This window comes from Gymnoscopelus braueri, assembly GCF_963280865.1.
Source record: "Gymnoscopelus braueri genome assembly, chromosome: 12".
Lineage (NCBI taxonomy): Eukaryota > Metazoa > Chordata > Actinopteri > Myctophiformes > Myctophidae > Gymnoscopelus > Gymnoscopelus braueri.
Genome location: NC_137614.1, coordinates 48,656,193 through 48,680,346, shown reverse-complemented (window position 1 = coordinate 48,680,346; position 24,154 = coordinate 48,656,193). Strand labels below are relative to the sequence as shown.

Sequence of the window (24,154 nt, the reverse complement as noted above, 5' to 3'; positions counted from 1 at the left end):
TTGGCTAAAGATCAAGTGTAGAATCTGTTCTTATCAGTTTAATATCTTATGTTGTTGATGACCCTGTGCGGAGGAAGATGAAGTGATAGTATAGCATATCGACTGATTTAGTTGGCACGCTGGTGTCTCGCACCGAAAAGAGCCCATCTACAAGTTCACAATGCGTTGTGAGCTTGTATATCATCTATTTTCCTAAAAGTAAGAGTTAAAGGGATAGTTCACCCCCAAAATTACTTTTTTTCCCCTATCGATCATTCACCCCATGGAGACTTGAATTCATGGATAGATATTTTTTTGTTCCTAAGCCAATAATTTGATGACGAGCAGTGGGTTCCGGTAGACTCAATGAGAGACGGGTGATTATTTGGGACGTGTGGAGAAGTTGAGGGGCCATTCAGTGTCTGTCAATCACAGGGCCCTGAGCGCAGACGTTGATTGGCTCCTCCACTTTTTGGTTTCTGCAAAACGCCCACCCCTCTGCAGAAGACAATGATAATGTGAATTCACGCGACCGGGATGGTTTGCCATGCCAGGCTATGGTTTACCAGGCTAAGACCTGGAATAAATGGTCAGATAGTAAAAATTGTTTGCACATTACACTTGAATGAACAGAATACTCATGTAGATCGGCTATCTTTTGGTGCGGGACACGATGCGCTGCCCAGTCTAAATCGGGCTTAAATGGCGATCGGTTCAGAATGTTCCCCACCGGTGTCCATTCCTAGCATTGGCCATACAGTAGTGACCCTCCACCTGTGTACATATCAGAGCAAGGCTGAGATCCAGGGAATGACTGTCCTGTCACAGCCCTCCTCTGGTTCTCAGCTTCCATTTTTATTTTTTTAACGCTGTAGTATTTTTGTTGTTATTCCAGTTGGCAGCAGCAGAACTCGGAAAATAAACTAAAGACAAAGTGGAAAGTGAAGATGTTATATTTTGAGGGACTTAAACGTGGTTTATCTTTCGGTTTTAAAGTTTGCTTTACCCCAAACGCCTGGGTGCCTTTATGTTTATTAATTGGTTTGCGATATCAACCTGTTGGATACAGAAGCGAAGCTTCGAATCAGATCACATCCTTTTCATTTCTGGCCCCCCGAGATTTAAGACATTTTCAGGACTTTTGCTGCAGTGGAAACTGTGTAATGCGGTTTTCTTTGTTTGACCTTGAAGATTGTACAGCTGATGTGAAACTGTGAAAAAAGGACTTGGGACAGTTTGTCCGATAACTCTTTCTTGCCACTTAACTTCTGACTAGTTCGAAACGCAGTGGCCTTTCTACCTCTTGGTGCCAATTTTTTTCTATTAGCCATGATATTTCACATTTCATGTTCATATGGAATGTGCAAATAAACCGCGCAAATACAAAGCAGTGCAATCGAAAAAACTCAAAAAAATCAAGTGCCATTTTGTTCCTATGATGATGTGAAGCAACAATGAAACAGTAGTGCTCATGTTTTTAAGCCATGTCTGTTTGGCCAATCATGACAGTGGTTCTTACATCACATTGGCATGCACATTTCATTAATTAATACTGCCATAATCGCTTGATATTTGGTATTATGAGGGGTTTACACTATGGTCTCGGAGGCACTTGCCCGTCGGGCAAGTACAGGTCATGTTCTACTTGCCCCAAAGGTCATGCCTACTTGCCCGAAAAGTACATTGTCCATTATGAAATGATAGCTTGTAGAACTAATAAATGTTAAATCCAATCGATAACTGCCGACTGGTGACAGTCACTTTGAAATACCAGAATGAGCGCAACTGCTAGTTGTAAAAAGTTAGCATTGTTCTTCATGAATAGCCAGTAATATTTAATGAAGACGGAATGCACTTGCCCGTCGGGCAATCTGAAAGCAAACCCGAACGTTTTATTTACCACGGGGCAGTCGGGCGTACCGTTTAGTGTCAACCCCTTCCATTCCATGACGACAACATGCATTTTACATTCCTGCTTTTGCCTTTGTTTGTATACTTAGTAAATTGTGTTAATCTGGACAAGTATTTGGGTCTGAAAACTTCAGAAGGTCTCAGTGGAGCAATTGAACCAAGGGTGTCATTTTGATCCATATGTAGGACCTGCTTTCATATCGGTAAAGGTTACTTGTCCTGAACTTTATTGACTTATGTCTGCATGGTTTTCCATAACAGTAGGTTAACTTCAGATCAGTGAAACACGGTAATCAAACTCTGGAGAAATTAACGCCATCAAAAATAAGTGCAATCCAATTAGTCGAGTCTATAAGTGAAGTACTCATGCATGTTAAAATGGTACTCTTAAGGTACACTTTAAGATCACCTTGTAGCTTTAAAAAAACTAAACAATGACGTAGCCAAACATGTAGCCGCAAAAAAAATGAAATTGTTTACTCCCATTTGTGCTGATTACTCCTGACTCTGTATGCAGACGACACTGCTGCAATCTGTAGAACTGTAGTTAACTCAACCGCCGAGGAAAGAGATCTGTAATCCTTGACATCTCTAAAACACACATCTTCAAATAAAGCCTTATGGTCGTGCACTGAAATAACTGACCCTATAGTCTTTATTTACAGTGGTTCTCAAAGTGGGGTGGGGGATTCGGGAACCCCCAGGGTTCCTTGAAGGTGTTCCAGGGGTTCCCCCGGCTAAATAAGTTATTATAGCATCAACATTTCAAAGTTTTAGCTCGTATAGATCGGCTATTTATGAAAGAAATTGGAATATAGAATTCTGTTTTTAAATCTTCTCTTCTGGGGGTCCCTGGCATACAATCTTTTCAAAATGGGGTGCGCCGCAGCCAAAACACATGTTAATTTGGGGGTCTTGACATGAAAACGTTTGAGAACCACTGGCTTTATTACATTGAATACATCCATGTTTATTATTGTCTGCCAGTGAAGTATACTACTCACTCCTCAAGGCCTGTAGTGTGTTATTTTTACCAGAAGGTGGCAGTGTTTAATCATAAATGGGAATTTACTCCTCTGTATCATGATGACTATTTGGAGGAGTTTTATACTTTGTATTTTCACTGCTAAAGCCCTATCATTAGAAATGTCTGTACTTCTCTCTATGCCAGGGGTCTTCAACAGGGGATTTAGGACCCCTAGGGGGCTCCTCAGAGTTACTACATGGGGCCCGCCAAATCTTTGTGTGATATAATATATTTTATTTTACATTAACCACTTGAACCCTATAGCATCCCTATTCTGAGGAGAACTTTAGCCAAAAATAGCCGATCTACAAGCTCACATGTGAGCTTGTAGATCGGCTATTTTTGGAGGGTTTGGTGTAGAGGGAAAAAAGAGCAAACCAAGTACAGAGCCAAAGGTCAAGTTTACTAAGCATTGAATGTTTAAGTGGTTAAATGTCTAAAATAAACATAACAAAACATGCATTTACACGACACTGATGATAGTCTATGAAGCTGAGTATGAAATCTATGAAAAGGTTTAATCCGCAAGTTCCCGCAACACAATTGTATACAATATGTAGTGGGGGTCCCTGCTTCATCTCTCTCAGCTAAGTGGTCCTTGGCCTGAAAAATGTTGAGGACCCCTGGTCTATGATGTTGGTTCCAACATCCATGTACACACACACACACACACACACACACACACACACACACACACACACACACACACACACACACACACACACCACGTGTTCTTAGGCATATGATAAAATATGCTCAGAGTAATAGTAGCTATCAGTTTATGTAATGATGATTATGGTAGGAGTATAGGGTTGTTGTGTCGTTGACAAAAGTCGGTTTATATGTCCCATGTTATTAAAATGAATGTGAAATGTTCATGGAAGGTGGTGTAGTGATTTAGACACCTGCCATCGAACCTGCTTGTAGCTAACTCAAGCTGGCTGAGGATCCACTTACCAGTGCAGCTGTCTACTTCAATGATACATAACTGTGTGTGTGTGTGTGTGTGTGTGTGTGTGTGTGTGTGTGTGTGTGTGTGTGTGTGTGTGTGTGTGTGTGTGTGTGTGTGTGTGTGTGTGTGTGTGTGTGTGTGTGTGTGTCTCTAGATTTAATTTAGGACTTATTTAATGCAATGGCCTATGTGTACATATAAATCTAGCTTGTAATAATAGGCTATTATACCTAACCCTTTAACTCAAATTGGAACTTGGAACTTTTTGAGAGTTCCCACACATCATCCTTTTGAGTTTAAGAGAAATAGTTATTTTAAACCATTGTGAGCTTGAAACATGGACATCATCTACTACACACTAATTAAAATACAATGCGATCATTATGTTCAAATTCAAAATAAAATAGACAATACTGTGGTAAACAAGAAAGGACTATTTCCTCCAGTGGAGGGACCAACAGTGGTCCCCAGCAAACGTAGTTAATATAGAATCTCAATCATTTTAATCACTTTATCCATTGGCTATTCAAAAATAGAAGATCTACATCTTTTCTGGGGGTCCCTGGCACAAAACCTTTTCAGATGGGGGTCCGAGGCCAAATACATATCAATTTTTGGGGTCCTTGCCTGGCTTGAAAAAGTTTGAGAACCACTGCCATAGGGACAGTAGGCCTTCTAGTAGTACAGTAGGCTACTATACTGTCTGATAGGACCAGTGATGGAAAGTAACTAAGTACCTACTCAAGTTAGGCCTACTCAAGTACTGTACTTAAGCAGAATTCTTTAGGTATTTTTTACTTTACTGGAGTATTTCCAAATTTCAATACTTTTACTTCTACTCCACTACATCTCAGAGGCAAATATTGTACTTTTTACTCCACTACAATTATTTGAAAACGTTAAGTATAGTTACTTTGTAGATTTGGATTATTATTACAAATCACATGTGTTGTGAGAAAGCTTGTAGATCTGCTATTTTCAAAATATTTGTATACATATTGAACTTGTGAAATGGGACATTTTGCACAATGATTAATCTTACATTTGGTACTTTAAGCATATTTTGATGCTGATACTTTTGTACTTTTACTCGAGTGCATTTTGAATACGGAACCGATCTACTTGTAACAGGGTGTAGGCCTATATCCACATTGCGGTATTGATACTTTTACTTAAGTAACAAATGTGAGTACTTTTCCCACCACTGGATAGGACCAGAGAACTTCTTTCTCAGATTCGCGCCACTTTAAAAAAAAAAGTATCATCTCCAGGTGTGTGAATGATGCAACCTTGAGACCGATCAGGACTCCAGGAGGACCAGCGGCTTTTACTTCAGCGCCAACAAGAGGTCAGTTTAAGATTTGTTTGGTTTTCTTTAAGTTATATTTCCATTAATCTTAATCATGAAGTCAGTGATGTTGGTTTTTTATTTGATTCTGTACTTAATATTTTCGCTCGAAGCCACCCGTCCTCCCACTGAACAGGTCTGGTCTAGCTGTAGTATACAACCCTGGTAGACGTATTTATGATTCTGACGTTTTCAATCTACGAGAGCTGTAGGGTTCACGCTCCATGGACGCAGGGACTTTCTGCACTATGCTGCCCCGTAGACACTCCAAACATGTACACATTGAAAATAAAGGTGCTTACCCCCACGCTCCAAATGTTAACTCTCGCTACGGGGTAGTAGTTTAATGTAATAATCCATATCTTTCAATAAAGAAGTGTTTTAATGCCGTCTGTGGCCGATTCTATCGGAAGTTCCCAATGGGCGGTAGTTGTCCTGTAGATCTGCTATTTTCAAAAGTTTTTTTCTGCAACTTTCTGACATTATGCATAATGAGTACTTTTACTTTTGGTACTTTAAGTATATTTTGATGCCAATACTTTTGTACTTTTACTCAAGTTAATTTTGAATACCAGACTTTTACTTTTAACAGAGTATTTCTACATTGTGTTATTTCCATTAATCTTAATCATGAAGGCAGTGATATGATATGATAGCCTATTAGTTTTTTATTTGATTCTATACTTAATATTTTCGCTCGAAGCCACGTCCATTCCTCCCACTGAACAGTGAACAGACCTGGGTTGCGCAACTCTTATTTGCTCAGATAAGTTACTTACTTACTTGGAACATAAATGTATTATAATGTCTTGATAGGATTTTATGACAATTATTTATGATAGAAACTCTGACGTGTGTGTGTGTGTGTGTGTGTGTGTGTGTGTGTGTGTGTGTGTGTGTGTGTGTGTGTGTGCGCGTGCGTGTCATAGCGCCACTCCTACCAGACTCATGACTCATCTGAGAGAAACCAGGAAACAGAGAGGTTGTTATTCTGCCTCTTCACACGCAAAGAGACGGACAATATGATTTACCTTCAGATCAAACACAACTTCCAGTGAGGGAGGACAGACTGTCTGTCCACAGCAACAGGAGAGAATACTGACCCAGACCACTTGAACCTGCTGCTGACTCTGTCAGCTGAATGGACTTTAACAAGAACCACGATTCAAAGTGAAAGTAAACTTCAGGGAACATTCTAGAGGAGGGAGTGTTACCACGACTGACTGGCTGATTTCCTTGCTTGAACAGAGTGTTAGTAGCTTCACTCGGAGACCAAATGGCTTCCAGGTTGTCTCGCCCTGAAGAGGATTATTCCTGTCCCGTGTGTCGTGACATCTTTAAAGATCCTGTTGTCCTGTCCTGTAGCCACAGCTTCTGTAAAGCCTGTCTGCAGAGATGGTGGAGAGAGAAGGTAATAAAGGAATGTCCAGTTTGTAAGGAGAGACATTCAGTGGATCCACCCAGAAACCTGGCTCTGAAGAACGTGTGTGAGGCCTTCATACAGGAGAGACATAAGAGAGCTTCGACAGGATCTGAGAATCTCTGCAGTCTGCATGTTGAGAAACTGAAACTGTTCTGTCTGAGATGTCAACAGCCAGTGTGTGTTGTGTGTCGAGATTCAAAAAAACACAACGACCACAGATTCAGACCCATCGATGAAGCTGCACTTGATCACAAGGAGGAAGTTCAGAAATCACTGAAGCCTTTACAGGAGAAACTGGAGGTCTTTAATAAAGTTAAAACAAACTATGATCAAACAGCAGCACACATTCAGTTCCAGACTCAGCACACAGAGAGGCAGATGAAGGAACAGTTTAAGAAGATGCATCAGTTTCTACAAGAGGAAGAGGAGGCCAGCATCACTGCACTGAGGGAGGAAGAGTCGAAGAAGAGTCAGATGATGAAGGAGAAGATTGAGGGTCTGAACAGAGACATATCAACTCTTTCAAACACAATCAGAGCCATAGAGGAGGAGCTGAGAGCTGAACACGTCTCATTCCTGCAAAACTACAAGACCACAATGCAAAGAGTCCAGTTCACACTGCAGGACCCACAGCCGGTCTCAGGAGCACTGATAGACGTGACCAAACACCTGAGCAACCTGACCTTCAGAGTCTGGGACAAGATGAAGGACATTGTCTCCTACTCTCCTGTCATTCTGGACCCCAACACTGCCCATCCACAATACATCCTGTCTGATGATCTGACCAGAGTGAGATGGGGAGGAAAACAGCAGCTTCCTGACAATCCAGAGAGGTTTGACCACTATCCCATCATCCTGGGTTCTGAGGGCTTTAACTCAGGGACTCACAGCTGGGATGTTGAGGTTGGAGACAATACACACTGGGTAGTAGGTGTGTTAGCAGAGTCCACTCAGAGGAAGGGAGACAGGTTGGGTCAAATATGGGGAATAGGGTTAGATATAGGTAAATACACAGCACGCTCCTCACCAGGGTCAACCACTGATCTCTCAGTGAAGCAGAAACCTCAGAGGATCAGAGTCCAGCTGGACTGGAATGAAGGAAAGCTGTCCTTCTCTGATCCTGATACTAACACACACATACACACCTTCACACACACTTTCACTGACACACTCTTTCCATACATTTTCAATGGTCATACTGTCCCTCTGAAGATGTTACCAGGGAAGGTCAGTGTAACTCTGGATAGTTAGACATGATGATGATGGGTGGTAAGAAGTACTTTAAAGGGGAAGTAAAGGAACATTACTACTAGTATAGTGTCTATTTGTCGCTGTCGGGCAGAAACCTCTTATCTCCATATTAAACACATTTTTTTCGTAAATGAACGCCCTACTTGTACTTGATCATTCTACAGCGTCACACAAAAGCATCAAAAAATTATGCTTATTTAAATCCTGAAAAGTAACAGTTTTGGAACATACTGTATGAGGTTTCCACCCGACAGAGACCATATGATGTGTTGTGTCTATGGATGACAATCAAGTGTCTAAAGTAACACTAGTCTCTGATCTGTGATGTCATCAACATGTTCATATGATGGGATGATTATGTTGTTATGAATAATATCTACAGTTTTTAGTTAATAACCATAACCAATAATTATAAATCCTATTATCACCTGTCTATTATCAATAATAATAGTAATGCTAAAACTTATGTAATGTTTATAATTAATAATGGTAATGATTGTTTGTTATCAATGATTATTATTATAATATTTTATGTTCAGAGTTAAATTATCAAAATGATAAATATAACTGCAAAGCGGAAATTTGTCCTTTGACAGTTTCTGACAAAGGTTTTTGAAAAACCCTGTCAGTTAAAGATAACTAACAGATTTTATGACAATAAGACATTTCAATCATTTACTTTTATGCCTGATGAAGGTCCAAGCAGCCGAAACGTTGCATCCTAAATAAAAACCTCTTTATAAGTGAAGACGGTGTGCGGGACTCCCGCTCTCTTCCATATTCAGCATTCATACCCCGACGCACCTGTTTGTTTGTAGGTGTGAAAAAGGACATATCCTAAAAATCATTTATGGTCAAATCTGTCCCAGGTCATGGCCTTCTTCAGCAATGCCATCACCCTACTGTTCAATTTAAGGGGACATTTATGGGTTTCAATAGCGTCATTAAACATATCCATCTAGTTTGTTGATGTATGGCCACATTTGCACCAGACCCATGAATGAATGTGTTTGGAACTGGTGGCTACACCTATTTGGAGATTTAAAATTCATTTTACACACCTTGTTCAACACTGAAACATATAATAATGTAATGTATATTCTGATTTGTGTAGCATCTGTAGTTTTACTGTATAATGTATCAGACTAATGTACCAATTCTGTATTTTCTTTTTTCCATTCTTTTCATGTAATTATACCCAGAACAATAACACAAACATGTGGTTAAAAACGTTGATCCTACTAATGAAAATGACTGATTTACATACTGATATCCTGTCCTGCTGTAGAAAAGAATGTGAAGGATAAATAAATAACTGGAGTGAAATGTATGAATACACTTAAAGGGATAGATAAGGAGAAGGATGGAAATGAACAGGAAAACAAGACACTCAACTAAAATGACAGAGAGCCATCCTGTTGAGTTGTTGTCTCCGCCAGGCCGAAAGGCATGGCGAGAGAGTATGTTTTACCCCCTGTCCGTCCCTCCGTGTGTGTGTCCGTCCGTGTGTCCGTCCGTGTGTGTGTCCGTGTGTCATTCTGTCATTTTGTGTACAGCTAATCTCCGGCACCGTTGGCTTGATCGCAGCCAAACTGTGCACACACACTCCCTACATTTTTCACATAGGCCTGTTATAGCGCCACCAGAAGGCCGCTTTGTGCAAAACATATTTTTTGACAGTACTCCTACAGATGTTGCCCAAAAATCATGCAAATCGGTACACAGTATCTCTATAGTCATTAAACAAAACTAGTCTTTCAGATTTTTCAGATTCCATCTTGATTGGCTAAAAATGGCTTCCAAAGTTTGTAGAAGTGCTCCGTTTTGAACAAAATGCCTCAAATCATGAACACAGCATGCAATTTCCATGACATTTTGCACGCACATTCCCATTAGGCCGAGGAAGAAATACCACTTAAAAATTTTCAAATCAGCCTCATGGTGGCGCTATAACAGGCCCATTTGTGTTTTTACCTATAACTGCACCGATCTGTGTCAAACTCTGTATGCGCACTCCCTAGAGGTCAAGGAAAAACCTTTACCCTGCATTTTTCACTTTTGCCTTTATAGCGCCACCAGGAGGCCGACTTATGTAAAACATATTTCTTTATATTACTCCTTCCGATTTTATCCAAATTTCACGCAAATCGGTACACATGATCTCTATAGTCATGTGATCAAGCCGGATCTGTTTCATTTTTTATATTCCATCCTGATTGGCTAAGATTCACATCTAAAGTTTGCAGTAGTGGCTTGTTTTGAACAAAATGCCGCAAATCATGAACGCAGAGCCCGATTGGTCAAACCTTGCACGCACATTCACACTATGTTGAGGAACAAATGCTACCCTTTTAACATTGGCCTGTTATAGCGCCACCAGCAGGTCTAATTTAGCAAACCACAATTTTTTAACAAAATGCCTCAAATCATGAATGCAGTGTCATGCAAGGCCTAAAAAGAAATGGCACCCTTTTCACATTGGCCTATTATAGCGCCACCAGGAGGCCACAATAACCTACCTGACCTGGCGGAGACCTGTGCTCCGAGGAGCACTTTTTCTAGTTTTAACTGTACTATGGTCTACATGCTCACTGAAATGCCCTGTTAACTGTTTATATTATAGTCACTCAATGAGATGGGAGACACAGTGTTTCTGATGTAATGTGTAATGTGACTGCATTCATAATTAAAGTCTGACTATCGAAAAAGTCTTGGTTGTTTTATAGTGTACAATAGTGGATTTTCATGATTCATGACTGCATGTGTGATTCTAGTCTAGTCTTATCAGGGTGTGTTGGCATGAAATATTTTAGTAACACTGGTGAGTCATTATTATTTAGTATTTGAAAAGATAGTCTCATAAATGGTGAATTACAAACATTTTCATCATTTAGTGTTTTCTTTTTGCACTGTCATAATAATGAGTGCATGAAGGAAGATTAACATGTATTTTATTATAAACTATACTATATTCTAATCTATTTCTACAAAGCGTCCTCATAAATTATAGAATCGCTGAACGAGTTTGGATGAATGTCAAATAGTTTTATTGAACCATTTTGATATCCTGTCACTCTAATTCTGAGATATGAATGAGTTCTAATGAAAGATCTGTAAAGAAACTAAAAAAGTTAAAATGAGCTGCCACACATTTCGTGTGATTTCAGATCAGCTGCATAAAATAACATATCTATATGTTATGACATCATACAGTATGACATTTTATATGTTAGCAGAGGTCAATATTTAAAATGTTACAGATGTTTTATGAAACCACCAAGGTGTTAGGTAAAATACACAATAATTGTGTTTTGTCTAATCCTCTGAATATCAATACATTTTTCTTTAACCACATTAACCACTTGAACCCCAGCATGCCTATTCTGGGGGGAACTTTCTGCGTCACTTTTGGTATAATTAATAGCATTTTTCTTAAAACTATTTAAATAGTATACTAAAAAGCCTATGTGTGTTTAAAGGTAGCTGCTCCGTTTATATGTGCAGTAGGTCTATGTCAGAGGTCCACTCGGTACAGATAGTGCAGGAAACACAGTGGTTAGTAGTCGTTGTAGTGGTTGTATTCCATTGGCTAACCTTGCACCCATGTCTCTCTCTGTTGTCTTCAGCACCTGAAGAGTTCCCAGTGGTGTCAGGAACACTTCCTCAATTACAAGGGTCTCCTGCGAGCCGTGACGGTCCGAGAGCAGCTGCGTCGGCTCATGAACAAGTTCAAAGTGCCGCGTAACACCAGTGAAGGTATGTGTGTGTGTGTGTGTGTGTGTGTGTGTGTGTGTCTGCATGTGTGTCATGTGGTGCCAGTACCATCATACAGTATCATGTGGAGTTGAAGGCGTTGAATTAATTTTTCCTGCCGTTGTGTTGCTGTCCAGGTGACCCTGATGTGATCCTGAAGTGCATTGCTGTCGGGTTCTTTGCCAACGCGGCCCGCATTCACCATTCAGGATGCTACAGGTGAGAGACCGACCATGGAGAAAGGAAGAGAAATGATTTTTATGTGTCAAACGTACAATATGAAACTATTTCTCAGATGGGATGATGGCTGATTTAAGCAGTCACACATGGCCTGAGTCAGAGATAGACGGCACACCTGTTGTGTCAGTCATCACCAAACACACACTCGGGCGTATCTGTCGTGGCACTTTGTTATGTTTTTGTGTTGTTTCCTAACTGGTGGCAGTGGTTCCCAAACTGGGGGTCGGGACCCAAATTATTTTGGGGGGTCCTCAGATGATTAGCTTAATGTGCAACATTGTTTTCTCACTTAACAGTAAACAAACCAACATACAGTATAACTGTACAGGGTATATCTGCACATTTCTAAAGTTACAATTTAATGACTTAATTTTTGAGCGACTATTTTCACAATATTTATCTGTGGAACCGAGTCAAACTAAATGTAAATGCCTCAACTCCTATACAATTCCAAGTGCTTGTCAGGGTGGGGGGTCCCCAGTTCAAATATTATTATTATTTTGGGGGGGTCACGCCCTGAAAAGTTTGGGAACCCTTAAACTAAGGCATGGCGAGCTTGATGTCTGATTTAAGCGATCACAATGATAATAATAACCCACTGCCTCTCCCTCTAAGGACTCTACGTGACGACCGTGAGCTTCTCATCCACCCCAACTCTGTGCTGTTTGGGGAGACGCCTCCAAAATGGTACGTTAAGTCTGTCCATATATATCATTGATAAATTCATTCATACACGTGGTGGTAAGTACTCAAATTCTTTACTTAGGTAAAAGTGTAGCTCCTCGCACAACAATGATGACACAGGTCGGGTTCTTTATGAACGGGCATTTATTGCTTCAGGCATTCTCCTCATCCCTCAGTCATGCCGTGAGAACTACATGTTCACACACAAAAATAATAAACAATAATCAATAACTTGCACGGTAAATAACAACATATAGCCCAAAGCATACATAAATGAAAATACAATGACTGTAGAAATGCGCAACGCGCAGGTTAACCACAACGGTAACATCAAAGTGAGATCAAACATAAAATACCTCGTTGGCCGCTTGTTGTGGAAAAGAGGTTCTTCGTTGTGGAGTTGCTTAATGTCTTTAGAATGTCTTTTGACCGTCTGTCTATCGTTTCAGACGTCTTTTAATAACCTTAGCAGCATGAAATCACAAACTGCAAGTTTTTACAGAGCTTAGTCGACCAGGTTTGTTTGCACCACCTGTCAGTAATGACATGCAATCATGTGTCAATCAATAATGGTCCGGGGGTGCTACTGACAGACAGGGAACCTTTGTTCCGCTCCAGAACTTTTAATCACATTATGTTTTTACATTTTTAACTTTACATGAAATCAATTATGACCCAAAATATGTATTTATATCATGAAATTAGGAATTAAACTTTATGAACTTAATGACCATTCATTTTCTGTATTTTAGCAATTTTAGTATTTTTATAGTTTGCATTTTAATAGCAGCACTTACACTCCCACCAAATCACTCGTAATTACAAACGTGGGATTTTTTGCAATCAAAATTATGAAAAACAAACAAATATTTCGAACTTGAGTGAGTGTGACCTTAAGTATGATTACGTGCTTTAAGTGTGTATGTATGTGACCAAGTTGGCCTTGTGTGTGGTGTGCCTTATTCTAAGTGTGGTGTCACTGATCAGTGGTTTGATCTTTTGCACCATGCCATCTGCACTGGGGTATCCATTCTTCCATCTTGGCCAGAATTCACTGGCTAGGAAGTGCACTCTTCTCGAACTCTTGTTTAGGTGGAGGTCTTCTTTGTGGAACTGTCCATGTGGGGGTAGAATTGTGGGATGTTTCACGTAGTGGCTCAATGTCTTGAGCCTGGCGACAGGCCTCACTGCCCTGGTCCAGTTGGAGAATTTCTTTAAGTGGTTCACCACTGAATTCACTTTCTTTAGCTTTACATTGTCGACATGGGCTGTGCAAAGCACAGGGTTGGTCGTTTCTAGTTCTCCCACCATCTTCTTTCCATGTGGAAGATTCTGCTGCACAGGACAGTCAGGTCGCTCCAGCTGGTTAGACTCCTTTGACTGAACTGTGTATTGTTTAACATCTGTCAATTTGATCCTTTTAACTTGAACTTTGCACACTTTATGCACTTCTGTCTTTATCTCAACCGATGGCTGCACAGCAGGTGTCACTTGTTGCACTATGATGCTGTGACTGGTTCCCACTACATCACTGCAGTCGTCCACCGGATGTGAGCAGCCGACGATGCTCCAGCCGAGATCGGTCCGCTTTGCATATGGATGACCATCTTCACCTGACAGGATCTCTCTTGGTAGGAGGGCTTGTTGACAGTTGTAGCCGATCAGTAGGCCTATTTTGCAGTCCAACAGTGGTGGAATCTTCTCCACCAATTGTTCCAGATGAGGCCACCTTAGAGCAGTTTCCGAAGTTGGAATGTGCGACCTGTCTGCTGGAATTAACTCTTGTGAGTAAACTGGTGTCAATGGAATCCTTTTTTCCAAGTTGTAACCTCTCACTTGTAGATTGGTCAACTTCTGACAGTGTTTGACTGTTGACCTTGCAGACATTGTGGATAGTCGCATCTTGACATTCTCTTTGTTTGCGTTTAAACCTTGGGCCACTTCATCAAGGATGAACGTCGTATCGCTCTGCGTGTCCAAGAGCGCGTAGACAAGAACTTCTTGATCTGGCTGTTTCATGGATGAGACCCAGACTGGTATGATTGAGGACACGTGTGTATTTAGACCTTCTTGTATGACTCTATTGGCAGTTGCATTTACAATTATCTCTGTGGTGTCTGCCTCATCATTTGAGTTGGCTCCTCTTGGAGGTCTAGAGCTTTGTCGTTCACTGAACTTGTCATCATGCAAACATGTCGGGTGGCTCCTCTGACATTTTTCACATGTGCTCTTGTCATCACACACATTTGAGCGATGACCAGTCTTCAAACATCCAAAGCAAAGCTTCTCTGCTTGCACAAACTTAACACGATCTTGAACTGTCTTTTCTTGGAACTTTCTGCACTTTGCAAGGTCATGTCCTGGTCTTTCGCAGAGCATGCATGACAGGGTATCACTCCGTGTTGTGTTTGTGGCCAATGTCTTTGCTTGAATGGGTTGGCTTCGTGGTTGTCTTGGTGTCTCACCTTCAGTATTCCTGAGTGCTTGCATTGAGCATACAGGATCACAAGCAAGGTCTGCTTCTTCTGCCAGGAAGTCTACAAATTCTTTGAATGGTGGATAGTACTCAGCGTTTACTTGTCTGTATTTCATGGCTCTGCGGTTCCATCTGGATGCCAACCAGTCTGGTAATTTCCGCAGAAGGTTTTGATTCTCATTAAAGTGATTGAGGATTTCCAACGTCTTAATGTGGGGCATTGCGGCTTGGCAGCCCTTGAGGAAGTCAGACAATTCTCTTAGCTCCTGGCCATCTTTAACGCTTATTTTTGGCCAAGCATGCAGCTTGTCTGTGAAGGACTTCCCAATCAGGAATAGGTTTCCAAACCGTTCTTCTAACAGCTGCCAGGCTGTGTCATATGCTTCTTCTGTACCTAGTAGGAAGAAACCTTCAACTGCTTTCTTTGCAGTGCCACCTACGTACTTTCTCAAATAGTACAATTTCTCTTCCTTTGAAATGTTCTTCTTGTCTATTAATGTTCTGAAAGATAATTGCCATTCTTTGTATCTCAAAGGATCTCCAGTGAATACTGTGGGCTCTGGAGCTGGAAGACGATTAGTACTTATAGCTTCTGCTAGCACACTGACGAAATCAAGGGTGTGGGGCAGGGGCGTTGCGCTTGTTGCAGCTTGAGGTAGACTTTGGGGACTTGGGGCTAGACTTGTGACTTGTTGATATTGAGGAATGAATGAGGGGCTGGAGTCGTAGGGAACTTGTATTATAACTGGTACGGATTGAGGAATGAATGAGGGGCTTGAGAGGTGGGGAGCTTGCATTGTAACTGGTAGGGATTGAGGAATGAATGAGGGGTTTGAGAGGTGGGGAACTTGCATCGTAACTGGTAGGGATTGAGGAATGAATGAGGGGTTTGAGAGGTGGGGAACTTGCATCGTAACTGGTAGGGCTTGAGGAATGAATGAGGGATTAGAGAGGTGTGGAGCTTGCGTCGTAACTGTTAGGGATTGAGGAATGAATGAGGGGTTAGAGAGGTGGGGAACTTGCGTCGTAACTGGTAGGGCTTGAGGAATGAATGAGGGGGTTGAGGCGTGTATGGCTTGTGCTGTAAATGGCGGAGATTGGGGAATGAATGGAGGGCTTGAAATATTGAGGGTGTGTGTTGGGACTGGAAGAGGTTGGTAAGTGGATGGGAGGTTTGGGGCATTGAGAGTGTTTCCTTCGGTTAGGTCATAGACTCTCACTCGAGCTTGTGCAGCATTCAACTTCTTCATTTCGTCTAAGCGTTCAATCTTTCGTTGCCTTTCTTTTATCACTTGTTCTCTGGCCAGCGTCTCGGCTTCCATTGCTTGTTGTCTGGCTAGCTTCTCGGCTTCTCTGGCCAGTGTCTCAGAATCCATCGCTTGTTGTCTGGCTAGCTTCTCGGCTTCAAATTGCGCCAGTCGATCCTTTTCTTCAGCCTGTAGCCTTAGATGTTCGGCCTCCATTGATTGTTGTCTGGCTAGCTTCTCAGCTTGTAGCCTTAGAAGTTCTCTTGTTTCCCTCTCTTGTTCTTCCAACACTACCAGAACTTCTTGGGATGCAGCGGCTTCAGCTGCAGCCTCATTTCTTTTGACTGTGTTGCTTGAGGCGGTAGAAGTACAACTTGACTTATGAGATGGTGACTTTAGCCAGGAACCTGTTGAGTCTAGGATTGAACCAACGTCAGGCCATGGATCTTCCTCTTCTTCTGACGTATGCCCTTGAAGTTTCTTTGTTGCCTTCTTAACAATGAATTCTGAAAGAGACACACAGGTGTCTACCGTACGCCGTATGTCTGGCTCAGGGGTTTGCAGTCGACGTAATTCTTCATAAATGGACGTTACCTCAGAATGGATGATCTCCATGTTCTGAATCAGTGCCTTTAATTCTTCTTCGGGGGCCTCAACAGCCAATGTTTCCTTGCTTACTTTTACATGATACTTCCACTTTTCGAAAGTCATTCTGTATCTACGTTGTACACCTTTTAGCTTTTCTTCTTCAAGTTCTCTTCCCTTTTCTGTCAGGGTTCGATTTCTTTCACTTCTTCGTAGTGTCTCCACTTGTTCTGATTCAGTGGCTGTAGCCTCAGATAGAGTAGATGCATTGACATTTTCTGTAACCTGGGGTTGCACAGGTGGATTGGCGTTTTCCTGGCCGGTTTCGGTGCTTGGGTCAGACATGTTGAATGAATTTGTATGGCATAGAATGTGTATAAATAATTAGCTTAAATTGTGTTCTTAGTAGTGCGTGTAAACTGTGTGTACTGTGTAGAGTACTGTATGTGTGAAACTTAGGTAGCCTTTAAAGTTAACTTCAATTTAGAACCAAAATAAGAAATAACCTTGGCAAAAATGCAAGAATTAACCTTAAGTGCAGATAAACTATGCTTAGAAATACCTTAAATCACTTATTCTAAAAATAAGGAAATATTTTTACAACAGTGGAGTTGTCCTTTAACCTTGGTTACTTTCATGAAACAAAAAACAAACAAAAAACAAAACACATTAGTTCTCCTTTAACCTTCTTATTTTTAGGTGTAAAACCAAATGAGTTGTCTTTTAAACCTTTGTTTTGAATAAACACAAAATGAATTATCCTTTAACTTCTTATCATGAAATACAAAATGACTTTATACTTTAAACCTTTTAGTTTGGTAAAACACAAAATTACAATCTTAATTTCAACCTTTTTTGTTTTCTTATTTCTTTACAAAACCCTGTTCACTTGCTTATGTGACTTTCTTCTTTCTTCTTGTTAACCTTATAAATGTAACAATTGCAAATACCAGCACATCGAATTATCCCCAAACGTGCAGGTTAAGCTCAATAAGCAGGGTTAATAGATCTGAGTCCTTGTGTTGCAATGTCCAAGTTTAACCGCTTCTCAGACCACCTTAACTTGAGGATTGTGGTAGAGAACTTCTTGGCTATAGCTTGAAACGTTGCGCTTTCAACACAGTCTATCACCGTTGCTTGCAGTGGCTATGCCAACACCTACTTTGAGGGCTTGCTTCTCTTAATGCTGGACGTTCGTTGCGTCGCACCCGCGGTGGTCGCGTCGTCATCCGCGGTGGTCTCGTCGTCTCGCCTACCCGTGCTGTGATGAGCAGTCGAGTTCTCACTGTAGCTCCTCGCACAACAATGATGACACAGGTCGGGTTCTTTATGAACGGGCATTTATTGCTTCAGGCATTCTCCTCATCCCTCAGTCATGCCGTGAGAACTACATGTTCACACACAAAAATAATAAACAATAATCAATAACTTGCACGGTAAATAACAACATATAGCCCAAAGCATACATAAATGAAAATACAATGACTGTAGAAATGCGCAACGCGCAGGTTAACCACAACGGTAACATCAAAGTGAGATCAAACATAAAATACCTCGTTGGCCGCTTGTTGTGGAAAAGAGGTTCTTCGTTGTGGAGTTGCTTAATGTCTTTAGAATGTCTTTTGACCGTCTGTCTATCGTTTCAGACGTCTTTTAATAACCTTAGCAGCATGAAATCACAAACTGCAAGTTTTTACAGAGCTTAGTCGACCAGGTTTGTTTGCACCACCTGTCAGTAATGACATGCAATCATGTGTCAATCAATAATGGTCCGGGGGTGCTACTGACAGACAGGGAACTTTTGTTCCGCCCCAGAACTTTTAATCACATTATGTTTTTACATTTTTAACTTTACATGAAATCAATTATGACCCAAAATATGTATTTATATCATGAAATTAGGAATTAAACTTTATGAACTTAATGACCATTCATTTTCTGTATTTTAGCAATTTTAGTATTTTTATAGTTTGCATTTTAATAGCAGCACTTACAAAAAGTTTCAATACTGCAATATAGACATATTCCGTTACAAGTAAAAGTCCAGAATTCTAAATTTACTTGAGTAAAAGTACAAAAGTATTGGCATCAAAATGTACTTAAAGTACCAAAAGTAAATGTACTAAAATGTTTGAAAATAGCAGATCTACAAGCTCACAACGCGTTGCGACGCGTTGTTATGTATAAAATAGGGCTGAAGTGGTTACTGTATGTTTTATAATACAATAATGTATATCTGCAAAGTAACTAGTAACTAAAGTTTTCAAATAATTGTATTGGAGTAAAAGTACAATATTTGCCTCTGAGATGTAGTGGCGTAAAAGTATTGGAAATTGGAAGTACAAACACCTCAAAATTGTACTTAAGTACAGTACTTAAGTAAATGTACTTAGTCACTTTCCACCACTGTATATATGGGGTCATCCCTATGTTCCCCGGGTTCTATGTTCCCCCACTAAGGTTAGGGTTAAGGTTAGGTTTAGGTTAGGTCCTATGTTCCCCCACTAAGGTTAGGGTTCGGGTTAGGTTTAGGTTAGGTCCTATGTTCCCCGCTCTCCCTAGGAAAGCGGGGAACGATAAATTCATTCATACAATACACATACTGTATATTCTAGCAATGTTTTTGTTCTTTTTATTAAAGAAAATAAAAAAGTAGCAGTACAGAGATAGGTTTGCACCTGACAGTGACGATATGATTATTAATCAAATTAAATCTATCACATTCTGTCCTTCTCCAGGGTTATCTTCAATGAAGTGGTTCAGACTTCAAAGTACTACATGCGTGACGTGACTGCGGTTGAATCATCCTGGTTGGTTGAACTGGCTCCCCACTTCTACAAGCAGGCTAAGGTAGGCCGTAGAAACTAACACACTCATCCTCTGTTTGTTTTGCACCTCGGTCTGAAAAATGTGGATGTTTCCAGGGCTGCACATGGATTAAAGTTCTAAGTCGCCCCACCTGATTTCAGTCATTTGGATTTGTAACTTTTGTAGCTGCTGTGAGCGCAGCATAACTGTCCATTCAACTGTGTGTGTGTGTGTGTGTGTGTGTGTGTGTGTGTGTGTGTGTGTGTGTGTGCCGCTGCACGTCAGCAGCAGCTGTTTATAAACAGAGCGCTGCGTATCACAGGAAAGATGAGAAGAAAACAATATCAAATATTTCGTCTCTTTTTTCGTGAACTAAAATGAAGACAGATTTGAGCCCAGTCCTTTTGTTAACTAACGTGCGCTACATTATTTAGATTTGTTCTGTGGCGCTGCAAACGCACATTCCTGAGCCGTGCGCGTGTGCATTGTGCAAAATTGCATCATTTTCACCAGAAACTTTTGGCTCGGCGCTAAACATGTCTGCCTCAGCGGGGCGGCGAGGCAGAAATAGTCTGCCGGAAACCCTGCTGTGACCCCACTTTGAGAACCTCTGTCTGTCTGTCTGTCTGTCTTTTCTCTCTTATCTCACTATCTCTCTCTTCTCTCTAAACCAGGGGTCTTCAACGTTTTCAGGCCAAGGACCCCCTAGCTGAGAGAGAGATGAAGCAGAGACCCCCTACTCTATATTGTATAAAATTGTGTTTCAGATTAAAGTTTTTTTTTTACTTAGTCTGCTATTTTTTCCCTCTACACCTATAGCCTCTTTGCCAAAAATAGCCGATCTACAAGCTTGTAGATCGGCTAATGTTCCCCTCAGAAAAGGAATTCTAGGGTTCAAGTGATTAATGTAAAAAAAACTAAATCCTATCACACAAAGATTTGGCGGACCTCTTATAGTAGCTCTGAGGACCCCCTAGGGGTCCCGGACCCCCTGTTGAAGACCCCTGCTCTAAACTCAAAAATGACACCGATGCTTTCCCAGATTGAATGTGTCTCTTCTTTCTTTCAGCATGGGTCGCTGGCCAGCAAGAGATCTCGGATCCTCTGAGAAGTGGAGCCGGCCCAACACTCACTGCTGTGACAGAAAGAAAATGGAGAGCACCTCATTTAACACACACTGTGCCCTATCCATCACACTGTATATAAAAAAAGATTGTACAATGTATTTACTTTCCATCTCCATCCAAGGGGCCCAATCTTGCTAGAATGGACACCGGTGAGTGGCACATCGTTGAGCCTCCACTCTCCTCTGCCTTTTGGCTAAAGATCAAAGTGTAGAATCTGTTCTTATCAGTTTAATATCTGATTGTTGTTGATGACCCTCTGCGGAGGAAGATGAAGTGATAGTATAGCATATCGACTGATTTAGTTGACACGCTGGTGTCTCGCACCGAAAAGAGCCCATCTACAAGTTCACAATGCGTTGTGAGCTTGTATATCATCTATTTTCCTCAAAGTAAGAGTTAAAGGGATAGTTCACCCCCAAAATTACTTTTTTTCCCTATCGATCATTCACCCCATGGAGACTTGAATTCATGGATAGATATTTTTTCGTTTTTGTCGCATTCCTAAGCCAATAATTTGATGACGAGCTGTGGGTTCCGGTAGGAGAGACAAAGACTCAATGAGAGACGGGTGATTATTTGGGACGTGTGGAGAAGTTGAGGGGCCATTCAGTGTCTGTCAATCACAGGGCCCTGAGCGCAGACGTTGATTGGCTCTTCCACTTTTTGGTTTCTGAAAAACGCCCACCCCTCTGCAGAAGACAATGATAATGTGAATTCACGCGACCGGGATGGTTTGCCATGCCAGGCTATGGTTTACCAGGCTAAGACCTGGAATAAATGGTCAGATAGTAACGATTGTTTGCACATTACACTTGAATGAACAGAATACTCATGTAGATCGGCTATCTTTCGGTGTCGAGACACGATGCGCTGCCCTGTCTAAATCGGGCTTAAATGGCGATCGGTTCAGAATGTTCCCCACTGGTGTCCATTCCTAGCATTGGCCGTACAGTAGTGACCCTCCACCTGTGTACATATCAGAGCAAGGCTGAGATCCAGGGAATGACTGTCCTGTCACAGCCCTCCTCTGGTTCTCAGCTTCCATTTTTATTTTTTTAACGCTGTAGTATTTTTGTTGTTATTCCAGTTGGCAGCAGCAGAACTCGGAAAATAAACTAAAGACAAAGTGGAAAGTGAAGATGTTATATTTTGAGGGACTTAACGTGGTTTATCTTTCGGTTTTAAAGTTTGCTTTACCCCAAACGCCTGGGTGCCTTTATGTTTATTAATTGGTTTGCGATATCAACCTGTTGGATACAGAAACGAAGCTTCGAATCAGATCTCATCCTTTTCATTTCTGGCCCCCCGAGATTTAAGACATTTTCAGGACTTTTGCTGCAGTGGAAACTGTGTAATGCGGTTTTCTTTGTTTGACCTCGAAGATTGTACAGCTGATGTGAAACTGTGAAAAAAGGACTTGGGACAGTTTGTCCGATAACTCTTTCTTGCCACTTAACTTCTGACTAGTTCGAAACGCAGTGGCCTTTCTACCTCTTGGTGCCAAATTTTTTCTATTAGCCATGATATTTCACATTTCATGTTCATATGGAATGTGCAAATAAACCGCGCAAATACAAAGCAGTGCAATCAAAAAAACTAAAAAAAAATCAAGTGCCATTTTGTTCCTATGATGATGTGAAGCAACAATGAAACAGTAGTGCTCATGTTTTTAAGCCATGTCTGTTTGGCCAATCATGGCAGTGGTTCTTGCATCACATTGGCATGCACATTTCATTAATTAATACTGCCATAATCGCTTGATATTTGGTATTACGAGGGGTTTACACTAAGGTCTCGGAGGCACTTGCCCGTCGGGCAAGTACAGGTCATGTTCTACTTGCCCCAAAGGTCATACCCACTTGCCCGAAAAGTACATTGTCCATTATGAAATGATAGCTTGTAGAACTAATTAATGTTAAATCCGATCGATAACTGCCGACTGGCGACAGTCACTTTGAAATACCAGAATGAGTGCAACTGCTAGTTGTAAAAGGTAGCATTGTTCTTCATGAATAGCCAGTAATATTTAATGAAGACGGAATGCACTTGCCCGTCGGGCAATCTGAACGCAAACCCGAACGTTTTATTTACTTGCCACGGGGCAGTCGGGCAACCGTTTAGAGTCAACCCCTTCCATTCCATGACGACAACATGCATTTTACATTCCTGCTTTTGCCTTTATTTGTATACTTAGTAAATTGTGTTAATCTGGACAAGTATTTGGCTCCGAAAACTTCAGAAAGTCTCAGTGGAGCAATTGAACCAAGGGTGTCATTTTGATCCATATTTTAGGACCTGCTTTCATATCGGTAAAGGTTACTTGTCCTGAACTTTATTGACTTATGTCTGCATGGTTTTCCATAACAGTAGGTTAACTTCAGATCAGTGAAATGCGGTAATGAAACTCTGGAGAAATTAACGCCATCAAAAATAAGTGCAATCCAATTAGTCGAGTCTATAAGTGAAGTACTCTTGCATGTTAAAATGGTACTCTTAAGGTACACTTTAAGATCACCTTGTAGCTTAAAAAAAAAAACTATGACGTAGCCAAACATGTAGCCGCAAAAAAAATGATTGTTTACTCATTTGTGCTGATTACTCCTGAATCTGTATGCAGACGACACTCTGTTGCAATCTGTAGAACTGTAGTTAACTCAACCACCGAGGAAAGAGATCTGTAATCCTTGACATCTCTAAAACACACATCTTCAAATAAAGCCTTATGGTCGTGCACTGAAATAACTGACCCTATAGTCTTTATTTACAGTGGTTCTCAAAGTGGGGTGGGGGATTCGGGAACCCCCATGGTTCCTTGAAGGTGTTCCAGGGGTTCCCTCGGCTAAATAAGTTAATATAGCATCAACATTTCAAAGTTTTAGCTGGTATAGATCGGCTGTTTATGAAAGAAATGGAATATAGAATTTTGTTTTTAAATCTTCTCTTCTGGGAGTCCCTGGCACAAAATCTTTTCAAAATGGGGTGCGCCGCAGCCAAAATACATGTTAATTTGGGGGTCCTTGACATGAAAACGTTTGAGAACCACTGGCTTTATTACATTGAATACACCCATGTTTATTATTGTCTGCCAGACAGTGCAGTGAAAACTACTCACTCCTTAAGTCCTGTAGTGTGTTATTTTTTACCAGAAGGTGGCAGTGTTTAATCATGAATGGGAATTTACTCCTCTGTATTATGATGACTATTTGGAGGAGTTTTATACTTTGTATTTTCACTGCTAAAGCTCTATCATTAGAAATGTCTGTACTTCTGTCTATGCCAGGGGTCTTCAACAGGGGGTCTAGGACCCCTAGGGGGCTCCTCAGAGTTACTACATGGGGCCAGC

The 24,154-nt window shown here is 41.0% G+C and overlaps 1 protein-coding gene across 1 annotated transcript; it reads left to right on the top strand.

Moving 5' to 3' along the window:
- The first annotated feature begins 6,204 nt into the window (after positions 1–6,204).
- LOC308097713 (E3 ubiquitin-protein ligase TRIM39-like) lies at positions 6,205–8,937 on the top strand. Its single transcript, XM_080445686.1, has one exon. It carries the CDS (start codon positions 6,494–6,496, stop codon positions 7,889–7,891), a length of 1,398 nt encoding a protein of 465 aa, XP_080301812.1. The 5' UTR covers positions 6,205–6,493; the 3' UTR covers positions 7,892–8,937.
- Positions 8,938–24,154: the final 15,217 nt, after the last annotated feature.

Coding starts and splice junctions, on each gene's coding strand:
- LOC308097713 (XM_080445686.1), top strand. CDS start 6,494: ATGGCTTCCAGGTTGTCTCGCCCTGAAGAGGATTATTCCTGTCCCGTG.